This window comes from Rhinoderma darwinii, chromosome 12 (genome assembly GCF_050947455.1).
Source record: "Rhinoderma darwinii isolate aRhiDar2 chromosome 12, aRhiDar2.hap1, whole genome shotgun sequence".
NCBI lineage: Eukaryota > Metazoa > Chordata > Amphibia > Anura > Rhinodermatidae > Rhinoderma > Rhinoderma darwinii.
The window spans coordinates 59,236,891-59,254,053 of NC_134698.1; the positions used below are offsets into that span (position 1 = coordinate 59,236,891).

At 40.3% G+C, this 17,163-nt stretch overlaps 1 protein-coding gene across 3 annotated transcripts in view; it reads left to right on the forward strand.

The window, feature by feature from the left end:
• Positions 1–17,163, forward strand: part of RGS6 (regulator of G protein signaling 6) — a 481,401-nt gene that overhangs the window by 136,628 nt on the left and 327,610 nt on the right. For all 3 annotated transcript variants that reach the window (XM_075844496.1, XM_075844495.1, XM_075844497.1), the window contains one exon: positions 12,463–12,562. In XM_075844496.1, the coding sequence (XP_075700611.1) occupies positions 12,482–12,562 (81 nt within the window). In that variant the 5' untranslated portion in view covers positions 12,463–12,481. The remainder of the gene's footprint in view (positions 1–12,462; positions 12,563–17,163) is intronic.

The following is a 17,163-nucleotide window of genomic DNA, read 5'->3' on the forward strand; positions in this document are numbered from 1 at the left end:
GAGGGAAAAAAAAAACCTCGACGAGTGTTTTGACGAGTTTTTGTCAAACCACTGTGCAAAAACCTACTGGAGCAGTTTTTGCAGGAGGAATTTTCCTCCTGCAAAAAACTCTGTGTGAACACAGCCTTATATGGGTGGCGGTGAGCAGAGGCAGCGGTGGGTGGACGAGAGAACAAGACTTGCTGTCCTGACGGCAGCTCTGAAGGTACAGTATTACAATTGTTGAAATGGTCTGCAAATCACTGAAATTCAGCTCTTCTAGAACTAGCGTACAAACCAGACCCAGACAACTGGTTATAATACAGCTGTTCCACTTTACAGCTATTGAGAAAATTTGTCTGCCAGAATTGTATTCACATTTTTTTGAACTTCGTGGCAAAAAAAATAAAGAAATGTGAGCACTAGACTACAATCATAAGTTTCCTTCTTGCGTGTTGGAGTGAGAGGAAAGGTGGCCATAACCTCATCAGCTCCACATGTAACAAACTAGACTCTGGCTCAGATGTATTCTCTCCTGTCCCCTCAGCTCTTCCGTCTTCATTCCTCTGAGGCAGCTTCTTTGCTTTCATTGGCTGTTAGAGTTGTTAGTCTGGAAAGTCACATTTTGATTGGTTCAGGCTGAATAGCTGCAGTTTTGTGCGCCGCTGGGCATGCCTGGAAATTGCTATTAATGCTGCCTGGTGGTGAGTTCGGAGAGAAGTCTGGTAATTTACATGAAGAGTGCCTGCCAAATAGAATTACACAGAATTTTTTATTTGATTTTTTTAATAACAATAAAGTTAACATTCTTTACTTGTATAGACAATTCTCCTGCTTTATGAACCCCCCCCCCCCCCTTGGCTGGCTGCAGCCACATGTAAACAATGTAGCCGTGGCTCAACACGTACATTACACTTTTTTTTTGTACATTGTAAGGAACACCGCTCCACGCAGTGGCAACAAGACCTTGTTGCGTGGCCTCTTCATCCAAAAGATCTGGTGCTGTATTTGTATAGTGCCAGATATATTACTGGTAAGCTACATTCACATGAACTGCATTTTTCCCCATCCGAAGTGCACCTGTGCGGAATGTGTTATCTTGCATCCTCCATAGACTAGAGTCTATGGTGGCATGCGTGAAGCACAAAAAAATAGGACATGTCCTATTTTTTTTACTGACCCTTCACACACTAAGTTGAAACAACGGTCGTGTGAACAGCCCCATTGAAATACATGAGTCTGTGATGGTCGTTGTTTTAACGGCTGTCACATGGACGTGATACGCTCTCTTCTGAATGAGCCCTTAGTGGCCGCAGGACAAGAACAGTGAATGTCCTGAGCCGTGGCTGTATGGTTTACATGCGACTCAGATAGCCAGAGGAAATAGGCAGCAGAATTTTTAATACAAATACTCATTAGTTCTCACAACCCCTTTAACTTTAGTCACACCAAAATGGATACTATTTTCCATATATTTAATTCTTGTGGTCTGTTATTCTCTATTACCACTGGTCGGGTTCATATTTGCATTTAGATTTCTGTTGCTCTGCTCATGATCAGAGCAACAAAAAACACGAAGCACGGGATCCAATGCATGATGGAAACCATCTGAACCCATTGACCAGAGCCCAGCATTCTATGCTATTTTGCCCTGCAAAAACAATAAAAATCTTTGGCTGAGACCCCTAACGGAGCCTCCGACGCAGATGTGAATAGCCCCTTGCTTTGTGCGAGGATGCAACAAAAAAAGTCATATATGTTTGTACATATTGTATCTTAAGGGAGTGTAGGACACTATATCCTACAATGAGGTAGGGAACACTAAAACTTTATTTATTAATGTATTTTATGTATTTGAGTATGTCCGGTCACGAGATTAGTGCAACACTCGGCACAAATACTGTATCAACCTCTACGACTGATAATTTTATCAGTCGCATTCTTATGCGTTAAGAGTTAGCTTAATTCTTTGCACTATCAGTCTGATGCCAGTACCTTACTCCTGAACAGTTTTAGGGCTCCTTGAAGAACTGCCAACCATTTAATCCTTTTTCCTTCGGAGGCAGCTAACTGGTATTAAACTCATTCCACCAGGGTTTCTACACATCTTTGATTTCACAATGACTTTGATCATGACTGACCTGAAATTTTAAATTCTGCTTCAAAGAACCTGCAGGAAGAAAGCCCAAGCATAGAAAATTAGTGAGAATCTCTCATAGGGAAGACAAAGTTTCTAGAAATAGTGTTCTGCCTGGTTTTTGAAAAAACATGACTTCTGATGAAATATCTTTTGAAATACCAGCCACCATCAGATTTTCTTGCGTATTTTTTTCAGTTACTTTTGGAATATAATATTTAATAGGTTAACATAAATTGTTTTGTTTTTTTTTGCAAAGCTGCAATATATACACTAATATTGACCATATGCATATAATTGCTATCAGCCAAAAAACAGTTATCCCATCCGACTCCCTCATGACCTTATACACTAAGGGTATGTTCACACGGCCAAATTTCAGACGTATACGAGGCGTATTATGCCTCGTTTTACGTCTGAAAATACGGCTCCAATACGTCGGCAAACATCTGCCCATTCATTTGAATGGGTTTGCCGACGTACTGTGCAGACGACCTGTTATTTACGCATCGTCGTTTGACAGCTGTCAAACGACGACGAGTAAAAATACAGCCTCGTCAAAAGAAGTGCAGGACACTTCTTTGGACGTTTTTGGAGCTGTTTTCTCATAGACTCCAATGAAAACAGCTCCAAAAACGGACGTAGAAAACGCCGCGAAAAACGCAGCGAAAAATGCGAGTTGGTAAAAAAACGTCTGAAAAGCAGGGTCTGTTTTCCCTTGAAAACAGCTCTGGATTTTCAGACGGTTTTTTTTGATGACTACGTGTGAACATACCCTTAGATTGTCCGAGCCTGCATGTTGATTTATAAAGGGAAAGAGGCCGGATAAGCCGCTGCCAGACACCCCTAACAGCACTTATCTCCTGGGAAACAAAAAAATCAGACCTGTTGAGATTTATCAAGCTGTATGCTTGTTCCCCTGATGGCAGATGTTGGGGCACAGTCTGGTTGCCAGCATAGACATTAGGTTTTCGTCCAATATAATCAAAATAGGCAGAACCCACCAATATTTATCTAGTGCTTATGGACAGCTGTATTTATTGTATATATTTGTGCAGTGTGCATAGATCTTCTATTGCATTTCCAAAAGCAATCTGCTGGTTTATATCTTGGTGTATATCTTCAACACCAACAAATGTCACGTATAAACAGTAACACTACTACCATAAAATTTCATACTTGTTAACCTTTTTCCACGGCAGCAGTTTTTTTTATTTTCACATTAGTTTTTTCCTCCCCACCTTTCCAAAAGCCATAACTTTTTATTTATTTATTTTTATATATATATATATATATATATATATATATATATATAAAATTATTTGACGGGTGGAATGGGAAAAGACAGCGAATCCTCGATCTTTTGTGGGGGGGATTTGTTTTTACGACCAGTGTGGTATAAACATCATGTTAACTTTATTCTGCGGGTCAATAAGGTTACGGAGATACAACATTTTTATTATGTTTGACTACTTTTAGATGGAAAAAAACTGATTGTTAAAAATAAAATTTGAGTTGTCGTCATATGAGGGCTTATTTTTTGCGGGGCGAGCTGTAGTTTATATTAGTACGATCTTGGGGTAGATGAGACTTTTCGATCACATTTATTTTATTTTTTTTGTTCCATTTTTTGTGGGAACAGAAGTGACCAAAAATCAGCGATTCTGGTGTGTTTTTTTTTTTTTTTTTTTATGCCATTCACCGTGCGGACTAAATAATAATATATTGTAATAGTTCAGGCTTTTCCGGATGTGTCGATACCAGTTATATTAATTTTTTTTATATTCAAATTTACAGTTTCTACATTGTGCTGGGGGGGGGGGGGGTAAATGGAAAAATACTTTTTTATTTTTACTTTTTAATTAATATTAAAAAAACTATATATATAATAAAAAATATATATATATAAGGTAGAATAACTATTTCACTGTATTTAAACTTTTTTTACTTGTCCTACTAGGGGACGTGAGCCAGCGATTGTCAGTATAACGATACACTGCAATAAGTTAGTATTGCAGTATATCAAGCAAGCGATCCAGCAGTCTTCTATGGAGGCAGGGCTTCATAGGAGTACAAAGATGCCGGACCTGGAGGCCTTAATCAATCCCCCAGGCTGCCATGCCAATCGATGACACTCCACGATTGCGGGGGGGGGGGGGGGGGGGGGTGTTGCAATGTTACAGGGGGCCACGGTATAACAGGTCTAGCAATGTGAATCCGGCTACAAAGTCTCAAAGCAACACATGATACCACATTTTAAAGCGATTCAAATACAGATGCTAGGCAAACTCAATTAAATCTATCAGTCTGGAAAGGTTTATAATGGCATTGCTAATGCTCTGGGACTCCAGCGAACCACAGTGATAGCCATTATCAACAAATGGAGAAAACGTGGAACAGTGGTGAACCTTCCTAAGAGTGGCCGACCTACCAAAATATCACCAAGAGCGCATCGACTCATCCAGGTTGTAAAAAAACAAAACCAACCCAGATGAACATCTAAAGAACAGCATGCCTCACTTGCCTCCAATTAATGTCCATGTACACAATTCCACGATAAGAAAGCCTCTGGGCAAAAATGGAATCCATGCAAGAGTTGCAAGGCGAAAAACACTACTGACCAAAAAGAACAGAGGCATGTCTAGCATTTTCCAAAAGTCTTGAGGGTCGTCTAGTTTTTTGTCATGATCTGTGGACTGATGCGTCAAAGGTGGAACTTTTTAGAAGACATGTGTCTTGTTACATCTGGCGTAAAGCAAACATTTCACTATAAGAACATCATACCAAGAGTCAAACATACTGGTGGTAGTGTGGTGGTCTGAGGTCGTAATTGATGGAACAGTGAATTCTGCTATCAGAAAATCCTGAAGAATGTCCACCCATCAGTTTGTGACCTAAAGTTCCTTATCTGGTTTATGCAGCAGGACAATGACCTAACTGAAAACGTGACACTTTCTAAATTTTAATGCCTGTGTGAAACATAATAAATTTAAAAAACACATTTGCACACTATATAGGTATAACTGTGATGTAGTTTAGTTTAAAAAATAGAATGCCTATGAGTCATTTTCAGTAAGTCAACAACCAAGGGGCACTTTGATATAAAGCCACCATAAACTTACCGAAGAATTTTCTTTCTCTGTTCAATGGGCATTAATTAAGACTCATATCTTCCATGAATAAAAATGGTCTAGTGTGGTCCTGTACGAGAAACCATGCTAGTACCTCCTTAGGTCAGAATCGTATGGGGCAATTCGGTGCAGTTTTTGATGCATGTTTTGTTTTTTGTTTTTTTTTTATTGCAAAAGCAAGGATTGGTATACAAAAGATGTGAATTATATATTTTCTGTATACTTTTCCTCCACCCTGGCTTTGGCTAAAGAAAATATATCAAAAACTGCAGTAAAAAAAACTGCACTGTGTGAATCTGGCTTTAAACACCATAAATGGAGACTGGTTCTCAATGTAGAGTCCATAAAAATAAAACCCCAACTCTAGGAATAGCTTCAATCTTTGGGACGTGTGCTGTTTTTTTTGTAACCCCGGACCATAACATTTTAAAGTGCATTTGCGTGATCAATATAAGGATAATTTATTCAGTCTTTCCTAGCGATTTGGCTTCAACTACAAAATTCCCATAAAATTATTTTTGTTGACGTGGAAATGTTACATTTGTTTTTCTGCTTTAATGAATTAATAGCCAGTGTTTTTACTTTGTCTAAATGGTTCTAAAAACCCATACAGGAAGAGCAGTAAGAATAAATGTGTAACCTTGAATAAAAAATGACATCTAATCGTGCAAAGCTTTGCCCAAAAATAAGAAAGCTATAAAATGTCTAAAAATAAAATTGAAATCAATGCTGCATGCTGATTTATAACAATATATGACAAGCTAGTGGTTTCACTCCTCTTTCCTGATCTAAACCGGTAGCTAAAACATTGACCTACAAAATGATAGTTTAACATAGACCTTGTATATAACCCTGATTTAAAATTTTTTAATATAGACTTAGCTGAACCTGATGTAGGTCTCACACATCCATGAGATTATGCAATGTGTAAATTACACCGATCTTCAAAAATGGCACAAATCTTATTACAAGACATGGGAATCTTGGTGTCATCTGCACCATGCCATGGCTTCTACTTTTAACGAATGGGCAAATGGTGGCATCTTATCAATACAGAAAAGACTTGAGCAGAGAGACAAAGCTGGAAATCATTTGATCATTGATACATTTTACCATATACACTTACTACTAGTGTATAGACTGAACCTGTAGTTTACCTTTTCACATGTAGAAACCGATTTTAAGAGGTTGGAAAAAGCGTATGTGAAACTACCATTGGTGTTGCCCATATCAATAGGACATATTAGCTTTTCGTGTCTAAATTGCTTGAAAATGTAAAAAATCTGATTGCTCTGCAAATTAGCGGTGTTTCTTAGCAAAAAAAATAGCGGTGAGATCGTGCATAAAAAAAAACTTTAAATAAAGGCCATGGCATGTATTGGTTAAACTTTTACTCTATTCAAAAGGGGGAAGGTTATCATTGAAAGAAACATTTAATGACCACAATGTGATCTCCATATAACAGGCAGGCACAGAGACCGCTAAAAAAAAGTTCTCTGATGTGAGGACCTTGCAAATAAATCCTCATATCTTTGCTCCCTGGTGAGTGACACAGTAGTAAGAAGGTTGTTTGAGATGGGCGTATTCTCCCCTGGATTTTCAGGTTTTCAGTGGAGTTTGCCTTATAAAGGGGTTGTCTCATCACAAACAACCCCTTAATGTGACAAACCGCTGATATTGGAGAGGGAAGCCACTGGCCAGCCAGATATTTTTCATTGCAGCGGCGGCAGTACAGTATTACATGGCAGCCGTTCAGTTGAATCATTATCCATATAATACATAAACTGCCGGAGTCCACCAGACCAAAAGTCCCCACTGACGTCCATATGTTCTAGTAGAGCATATGGACAGGGGTTGTCTTCATGAAACAACCGCTTTAAATTGTGAACGATTATCATGCACAGCAATTGTTCAACCAAAACACAAAGTAAATATTTTTCTTTAGTACTATGACCATTGAACCAAGGCCAAGACCATTGAAGCTGTCCATACCAATGATTCTTCCTACTGTCCTAGGAATAATTTTCCTTTGACTACACACACCTCTGCCATCCTATTGCAGTTTTATTCTGTATTGTTGATCCAATAGAGCCAAGTCTTTCCATTCTGTGCACACCATTTAGTATGTGTTATTGCCTTTGGTTTAATTCTAAATATCAACGATGTTCCAATCTGCCTTTAATCTACGTATAGTCATGCTGTGCACATCAAGGCGTATAGTTTCTAGACGCAGCTAACATAAAGGGTAACTAGGCTTCTCATTCTTTTCTTTACAGCGCTGTAATTTGCAGTCAACAATTTTTTCAGAACATTACTATTAGGGCTTATTTAGACGAACGTGATATACGTCCGTGCAACACGCATGATTTTCACACGCCTCGCACGGACCTATGTTAGTCTATGGGGCCGTGCAGACTGTTTGTGAGTTTCACGCTGCGTGTGTCCGCTGCGTAAAACTCACGACATGTCCAATATTTGTGCGTTGTTCGCGCATCACGCACCCATTTAAGTCAATGGGTGCGTGAAAATCACGCGCAGCACACGGAAGCACTTCCGTGTGACGCACGTGATTCGCGCAACAGCAGTAAAAAGTATGAATGTAAACAGAAAAGCACCACGTGCTTTTCTGTTTACAAACATACAGAGTGTCATAATGATGGCGGCTGAGCGAAAATCACGCAGCCACGCATCATACGCGGCTGACACACGCTAGTGTAAATCCGGCCTTAGGTTTAGTAAATTTTGTAATTACAAAGATTTTAATGTAAACCTTCTATTGTTTTCAAAAAATTTCACTGCATCCGACAATTAAACCATTCATATTTGCCACTGCTTTACCACAGCATATAAATATCCCTATTCTTAAGGTGTGTTTTTAAAAAAAAAAAAAAAAAAAAAATATTTTATAAATAAAACCTGTGTATTATATGTGATAAAGTAGATCTGTATATTTTTCAGTCTATTATAGACTAGAGTAGAAATAATACTGGCATATGTACATATGCTGGATACAGGTCCGTAGATGTAACCATGGCAGCCAGAATGAAAATAGTAATTTCTGACTGTTTATAGAGAACTGTGATTTACATTAGTAATAATCATGATATTTCAAAATTGCTGCTTTTTTATAATGAAAAGCTTACAGCCCACCCTTTAGGCACAGTGAACTACAGCTCTGTTCACATCTGCATTGGAGGCTTAGTTTGGAGCCTTTGTCGCAGATTCCATCATATTTTCCGGGAAAATTAGTGCTGCACAGCGCACTATTTTTCCTGTCGAAACGTCCGCACCCAACAGACTTTTTATGTCAATAAAGTGTGTCAGGCCCCGGCGGTGGTATAACCAGATCATAAGCTTATTACTCTTTAACACTTTAAGGGCGGACTTACACGAGCGTGAGCGTTTTGCGCGCGCAAAAAACGCTGCATTTTGCGCGCGTGGCAGGTGCGTGACAGCTCCGTGTGTCATGTTCATATGGATGCGCGGCTGCATGCTTTTCGCGCAGCCGCCATCATTAGGACACTCCGTTTGGATGTTTGTAAAAAGAAAAGCACGTGGTGCTTTTCTGTTTACATTCATTCTTTTACTGCTGTTGAGCGAATAACGCGTGTCCCACAGAAGTGCTTCCGTGTGGTGTGCGTGATTTTAACACACCCATTGACCTCAATGGGTGCATGATGCGCGAAAAACGCCAAAATATAGAACATGTCGCGAGTTTTACGCAGCGGACTCACGGACAGTCTGCACGGCCCCATAGGCTTGCATAGGTTTTCACGCGGGTTGCACGGACGTATAGCACGTTCGTGTAAATCCGCCCTTAGACTTAAACATGAAGCAGTCACATATGAAACTTGTATCAAAGTAGAAAAAGAAAAAAAATTATAACAATACAGGCAAGCGAGTGTAACAACACAAATTCTGCAGGAAAGTGCAAAAGAATGACGGCAAAGTTACAATTACAGAAGAGATTAAAATAAAACTATATAATATAATAATGGAGGCAATTAGATCAGGCAACCTTTGCAATTACTCAACGAGAAGAGGGTATTGGGCGGAGGGGGGGGGGAGGGAAAGGAAACAGGACCCCTTTCTGAGAACAAAGGCCAATTTTGCCATTGCAAGTTACATTTTTCCAAAGTATGTGCCCTTATAGCCCAGGCCTTTTCCATTTGATGTGAAAAATGTGTCTGGTTTACTAGTTCTACTTCTGAGAACACATCAGCGCATATCCACTTGCGAGCAATCATGAGTCTAGCAGCTAAAAGTATGTGGCAAGCCACAGTTCTACTATGACACGGGATACAGTCTAAGTTCATGAAGCATAGAGCCAGACCAGGATCTAATCGAGTATGTATACCCAAAACCCGGGAAATCAATTAAAAGGCAATAACCCATAAACTGCGGACTAGGCCGCACTCCCACCATGTGTGTAGGTACATGCCTCTCTCTCCACACCCCCTCCAACACATATCTGAAACAGAGGGAGACGTTTTTGAGAGACTTGCTGGGGTAAGATACCAATGTAAAATCTCCTGCGACATATCCCAATGGATCGAACTTTGAGACTTTTTTTTTTAACAAATGCCATAGCTTTAAACCAGTGTTGCACTGTCGATGCAATATTCAGTTCCTGTTCCCATTTAACTAAATAGGGAGGTTTAACCTTCGGTATATAGGCAGTAAATATGTTCTAAAATAAGGATATACTCCTCGCTTTAGGGAGTTTGTTAGAGAAGAATAGTAATGCTTGGCAAGCAAGTAGTGGGCGAGAGACATCCAAAGATTCTAGTGCTTGCCTCATGCACAACAATTTATAGAAGTCCGGGCGTGGAATATTATATGAAGAGGACAAGTCAATAAATGAGCGAAAAACAGAATCCTGAAAGAGACAATGAATTTGCTTGATCCCATCCCCCTCTCAGGAATTAACTTTATTATTCTCAATGAATGTATACAGAAATCTAAGAGGCAAATCGCATATGGGCGCACAATCAGTAAGGCCAGATTAGCGTATAAGATACTTCCAGGCAGAAAGGGAGATTGCTAGCCCCAACAGAGGAACGGCTGGTTTGCGAACCAAAGCTACAGAACGCAGAAATAAGATGAACTCCCATCGCGCATCGTTCAATGTCTTCCCACTTCCTATCATATGACCGTGCCCACCATGCTTTAAATTGTTCAAGTGTGGCTGACCTATGATATTTATGATGGTCGGGAACACCCATTCCACCCATATGCCATGGTCTAATCATAGTAGAAACACGGACCCTAGGTCATCTCCCACCCCATATAAAATACGTGAGCACCCTCTGCAGTTTGGGGAGAAAGGCCTTGGGTAGAGGTATAGTCAGTGTACGGAAGGTGTATAACATTTTTGGCCATATAAACATTTTAACTATAGCAATCTTCTCAGCCCATGATACAAGGGAGGAAGAGAAATTTTCTAACAAACGGGAGACTTTAGTGATAAGGGAGGAGTAATTATGAGAAACCAACATGCTACTAGAGGATGATAATTTAATTCCCGAGTATTGAATGCAGTTCTCACTCCCACAGAAGCTGGACTGGAGGGTAGCTTGTGTAGGAGGATCAATTCCCGCATTCAGGACTAGGGACTTTGATGAGTTAACCCTATAGTATAAAACCACACCAAACTTTTCAAGCAAATTACCCACCTCCTCCAAGGATGACCACTGATCTGTCAGTGAAAGCAGTACGTCGTCTGCATATAAGCCTATTTTGTGATGAACCCAGCCTACTTGAATCCAATGTACGCTGGGATTATCCCTAATTGCAGTCGTAACTTCCAAATGTTCTGTGAGCGATCGACTGAAGGAGACCCTTTGTTTAAGGTTTCGAGTTGAGAGATTTGCCCTAACTTATCAGTCACTTCCCTCTCCCTGGCACATTTGGCCTGAGCTCCCGCTTGTATAAGTATTCCCCGCATAAACGCCTTATGAGCATTCCATAAAGAGTAAGGATTAGATACCGAAGGGGAATTAATTTCGAAGTACGATATTAGGGCGTCCTTAAGTAGAGTGTGGTAGTCAAGATGGGATGGAATAAAATTTATTTAGTTGCCATTGGGTTGGGGCAGAATACTAAATCGATCAGAGACTACCATGGATACCGGAGCATGGTCAGACCACGTGATGACCCCTATCGTAGAGGATTTAACTAGTGAAAGAACGATCCTATCTGATAGAAGTCAATGCGAGAATAAGACTGTCTCGGTGGAGAAAAAAAAAAAGTATAATCACGTTCAGTACCGTGCTGGCATCTCCACACATCAAACAAACCCTCTTCTGAGACTTTCTGAGACAGAATCATTACGTCTGCCCAAAGTCGTAGAGTCCAAATCCCTATCCAGTAGTGCGTTGAAGTCACCTCCGACAATGAGACGTCCCTGACGTACCTCTTGAAGTCTCCGTGATGACTTAGAGAAATACCGTCCTGGCCTACGATTAGGGAAATAAGCATTAACTAACGTGTACTGTACGTTATTCGTGGTGCATAACAGAATAAGGAATCGACCCGTGGGGTCTGTCTCCACAGTATTCTTGATGGCTATCGGAACCCCCTTCCTTTTGCAGGAGCTGAGGACGTAAAAATATGTGGGAAGGCTTTGAGTACAGGGGGGGGGGGGGATTTTAACTTATGAAAATGATTCTCTTGAATGTACGTCACAGTTTAAGGAACGGGCCTCTCTCCAGAGCATGCTACGTTTAAATTGCCTGTTAAACTCACGAGCATGTGTGGAAAAAATGTTACTCGACATGGGGGCAGAAGCCATACAGCATTTGTGAACACGTGGAGATACCAGCACAAAATCCAATTACAAACAATGCACATCATTAAGAAGCATACTCGTAAATTATTTTCTCCACTGGTCCCCTCATTATTAATAAGTTAAGACACAAAAATGGAGACGCCGATTTAATCTTTGTCATCCAACATGGTCCACTCTCAACCTGCTGCAGGCAGTATATGAATCGGTGTTTGTGATTTGCCTGACAACGTGACCGATTTAGCACTCATTTGCAAGCAGACGTGCTTACGTTGTTCTTCAGTGTGTAATCTCTGATTTTGATTTGGTCTATTACTGTGTTTAATTTACCAAGGAAATTCACTATTTTTAACTTGACATGTTTCAAAGATGATAAATACAATATTTCTTTAACTTGTCTGATATTCCGTTCTGTATTTTTATTACAGTATCTGAGAAATCCCAATCATGGCTCAGTCTTCAGATGCAAGTGTCGTTGGAGTTACAGATCCTGAGGACAACACTCCTAACATGATTGTCTACAGAAAAGTAAGGCTTTTCTTGTAATTTTTACTCTAATTGAGCTGGTCAGAATTCATAATGAAATCAGAGGCATGAACATTTACAGCTTACTTTTAAAATGCACTTGCTACTATGGAAAGAACTATACGTTTATAATGTAGGATACAATCACATTATCTAGTGAGTGTTTTGATATGAACTTTGTATCCCAATAATTGTCAGTGCTCAATAATTATATTTTATCAGGTATTACAATAATTGTACTTTATGATAATTTAAAGGCTACCTGTCTTTTCATATGGCTTTTCAGAATAAGTTGCTATGTAGAAGTAGATGAAAAATGCAAATACAAGTCATATAATGATGAACTATAGTATTATTCCTCAGCAGTTCCCCCTCTGCAGGATTCATACTCCATTGTCAGTCACCCCTGAACCCAGCTCCAGATGGGGTGGAGAATAGCTGCTATGATCTCTCCCATTCACAGCACAGAGAGAAGAGATCCTGCTCCCCTATCTCTCTCACATACACAAACAGAAGCTGCAGTATGAAGGACATTATACAGCAGTGTTGCTGTGAATCCAGCACTGGGGTGAAACTAGTAAGACACTTACTAAAATCAGCAACGTTTGTCTGTGTCTCTCTGCCTCTCTCTTTGGATCACCTCCCTACACTTCCTCATAGACATTTCAGGCCAGCATCTGTAACCTGATCTCTGTGATGTTGATATGTCTTCTCGCTGCCTCACTGAAGTCTGATTTTACTAGTGAATTGAGTGATCCGAGCATGAGGCAGGGGAGGGGGTAAATGCGACTAATAAGAGGAGAGAATAATTTTTCTTTAAAAATATACAGTATATTACAAAGTTTCTTATCTACAGTAGCCTTTTGAATTATTGATTTATGGAAAGTTAGATGCAACCACATTTTACTGTAACTTTAAGGGCTCATTCAGATGAGCTTGTAACTCGTTCGTGTGACGGCCGTCACACAGACACATGTATTTCAATGGGGCCGTTCACATGGCCGTTGTTTCAACGGAGCGTGTGAAGGGTCCATGGAAAAATAGGACATGTCCTATTTTACTGCGTTTTCGCGCATCCCTCCATAGACTCTAGTCTATGGGAGATCCGTGATAACGTGTCCCGCATGTGTACACCACGGATGTGGAAAACTGTAGTTTTTCACTTCCAAGGTTGCCCACACTCGTAAGCTGAGATAAAATGTAGATTCTACGAATAATTTAAGATTTTTGTGGCAGATGGGGACAACAAAAGAGCTTTGAGTAAATGAGTGATCTATGTAATTTCTTATAAAACCATGATACAGATGGGCTTGGGAAAGACCATTATTCAGACCTTTTTACCTGTGACCATGAACAAATAGATTACCGTATATGCATGTATATGGCATTTTACAGTTTATATATAGTATACTTTGAAAATACATTGCATCACTTATTTCGAGCTATCGCCTGTATTATAGTCCAGCGCTGCATTCACAGTTCTGATGGTTGTTATGGAAATATGTCAACATGCTGACATTCACATCCTTAGGCCTCATTTACACGAACGTGATATACACGTGGGTCGCACGGACCTATACAAGTCTATGGGGGCATGCAGACGGTCCGTGAGTTTTGCTCAGCGTGAGTGCGCTGAAAAAAACTCACAACATGTTCTATAATTCTGCGTTTTTCGCGCATCACGCACCCATTGAAGTCAATGGGTGCGTGAAAACCACGAAGGTCGCACGGAAGCACTTCCGTGCGAACTGCGTGATTCGCGCAAGAGCTGTCAAACTGAATGTAAACAGAAAAGCACCACGTGCTTTTCTGCTTACAAACATCCGAACGGCGGGTACTGTAGTGATAATGGGAGATTTTAATTTCCGGGATATTAATTGGTGTCATGGTTCGGCTTCAACTGCAAAGGGGAGACATTTCCTCAACCTGTTGCAGGAAAATTTTATGGGCCAGTTTGTGGAAGACCCGACTAGAGGTGAAGCTCTGTTGGATCTGGTCATTTCTAATAATGCAGATCTTGTTGGGAATGTCAATGTTCGTGAAAACCTCGGTTACAGTGATCATAATATAGTTACATTTTACCTATACTGTAAAAAACAAACGCAGGCTGGGAGGGCAAAAACATTTAATTTTAAGAAAGCCAATTTCCCCAGGATGAGGGCGGAAATTCAGGATATAGACTGGGAAGAACTAATGTCAAATAATGGAACAAATGATAAATGGGAGATTTTCAAATCTACTTTGAGTTATTATAGTGCAAATTGTATTCCTATAGGTAACAAGTATAAACGACTCAAATTAAACCCCACATGGCTTACACCTTCTGTGAAAGGGGCAATACATGACAAAAAAAGGGCATTTAAAAAATACAAATCTGAGGGTACAGCTGTAGCCTTTGTAAAATATAAAGAGCTTAATAAAATCTGTAAAAATGTAATAAAATTAGCAAAAATACAAAATGAAAGGCAGGTGGCCAAGGATAGTAAAACAAATCCTAAAAAATTCTTCAAGCATATAAATGCAAAAAAGCCCAGGTCTGAACATGTAGGACCCCTAGATAATGGTAATGGGGAGTTGATCACAGGGGATCAAGAGAAGGCAGAGTTACTAAATGGGTTCTTTAGCTCTGTATATACAACTGAAGAAGGAGCAGCTGATGTAGCCGGTGCCAGTGCTGTTAATATATCAGTTGATATACTGAATTGGATGAATGTAGAGATGGTCCAAGCTATATTAAATAAAATAAATGTGCACAAGGCCCCGGGACCAGATGGGTTACACCCTAGAATTCTTTTTTTTTAAACTCGTTTTATTGAAAGAATTGTACAATACAAACGTCCATAGTACATGACAGAAAATAAACACATTTATGTATTCATACACATTTAACACAGATGCATAGTGGCTATGGTGGTTTTTAACATGTCATAACCCAATAGATCACATAGTTAGCCCTCGGAAACAACACAATAACATCCCAGCGGGCAAAATACTTTCCCAGGCCAGTTTGATTTATTCCATACAAAATATAGAGATCTTATAAGTAACCAGACATGCAACACTCGTCCTCCTCAATGTTGCAGCAACTGGTCCCTCAGGTCTGTAAATCTATGCGGAGTATACAGGGTACATGATGAATCACACCAAATCTGCCATATTTTATAAAATTTACCCACGCACCCTCTTTTCTTATATAATACTCGCTCATATGGTATAATGGAATTGATCAGCGATTTCCATTTCGTCACCCTAGGAGGTCTCTGATCCATCCACCGAAGTGCGATGGTTTTCCTTGCCATGAACAATACTTCTTGCAATAAAATACGCATGTGAAATGGCCATTGATCTTCAGGCAGCACCCCAAATAGACAAATCTTAGGTGAAAAGGGGATCGGCTGTTTCACCACTTCCTCAACCACTTTCAACACCTCCCCCCAAAAGGCAGCCACCCCTGGACAATCCCAGATCATATGCCAGAAATCAGATCTGGGAAAACGGCACCTGTGACATTCAGTGCTAGGATATCTGCCCATTCTATGCAGTCTCACCGGCGTGAGATAACTCTGGTGAACTATAGCTAATTGGATCATTTTGTTATTTGCCGCCGGTGACACAGACACAGGAGATGAAAGTACATCCTCCCATTCCTCCTCTGTCAGATCTGATATCAGGCTCTCCCATTTATCTTTTACCGGTAATTTGACATTGGCCAGTTTAGCATGTATAAGGGCCGTGTAGACCGCAGAGATCAGCCCCCGGGGGCCCTGCGATTTAAAAACTCCAATCAAAGGGAATCGTGAGAATTCGTGATCTGACCTAGGGTATTGACTTGCGAGAGCATGTCGCAGCTGCAGATATCTATAAAAACTTTCCCTAGGAATTTGGAAGTCCTCTTGCATTTGCGCAAAGGATTTAAGGACATTATCCTTATACACATCCCCAATTCTACGTACCTCAAATCCCTCCCAAAAAGAGGGGGCCTGCCCCTCCATTAGATGTGAAAGAAGGGGGTTATCCCATAATGGCATGTCCACTTGTACATCCGCATATGCATAAATTTGTTTGGCCGCCGTCCATGCCTGCACGGCCACCTTGTGGATTGGGAGCATTCTTTTATAAGTTCCCGGGGAGCTTTCTATCACTGGCCAAAGGTGCACTAGATACAAATATGCAGCGAGGTGCTGTTCCCTCATTGGTAACGGGTCCGACCCAGTCCATAGCTGTAAATATCTCAACTGCCCAGCTAGATAGTACATAAACAAATCCGGTAGTGCCATTCCCCCCTCCTGTTTAGGTCTCTGCAGAGTAGCCAAGCTAAGTTTGGATCTATTGGATCCCCATATAAAAGCCGGGAATAATGCATGTAGGTTTTTAAAAAAGGCCTTATATACCGGTATGGCTGCGTGCTCCAGAACATACAGACATTTTGGGAGAATAACCATTTTACACCCTAGAATTCTTAAAGAGCCTAGTTCAGTTATTTCTGTCCCCCTTTTCATAATATTCAGAGAATCTCTAGTGACTGGTATAGTGCTAAGGGACTGGCGCAGGGCAAATGTGGTGCCTATTTTCAAAAAGGGCTCTAGGTCTTCCCCAGGTAATTA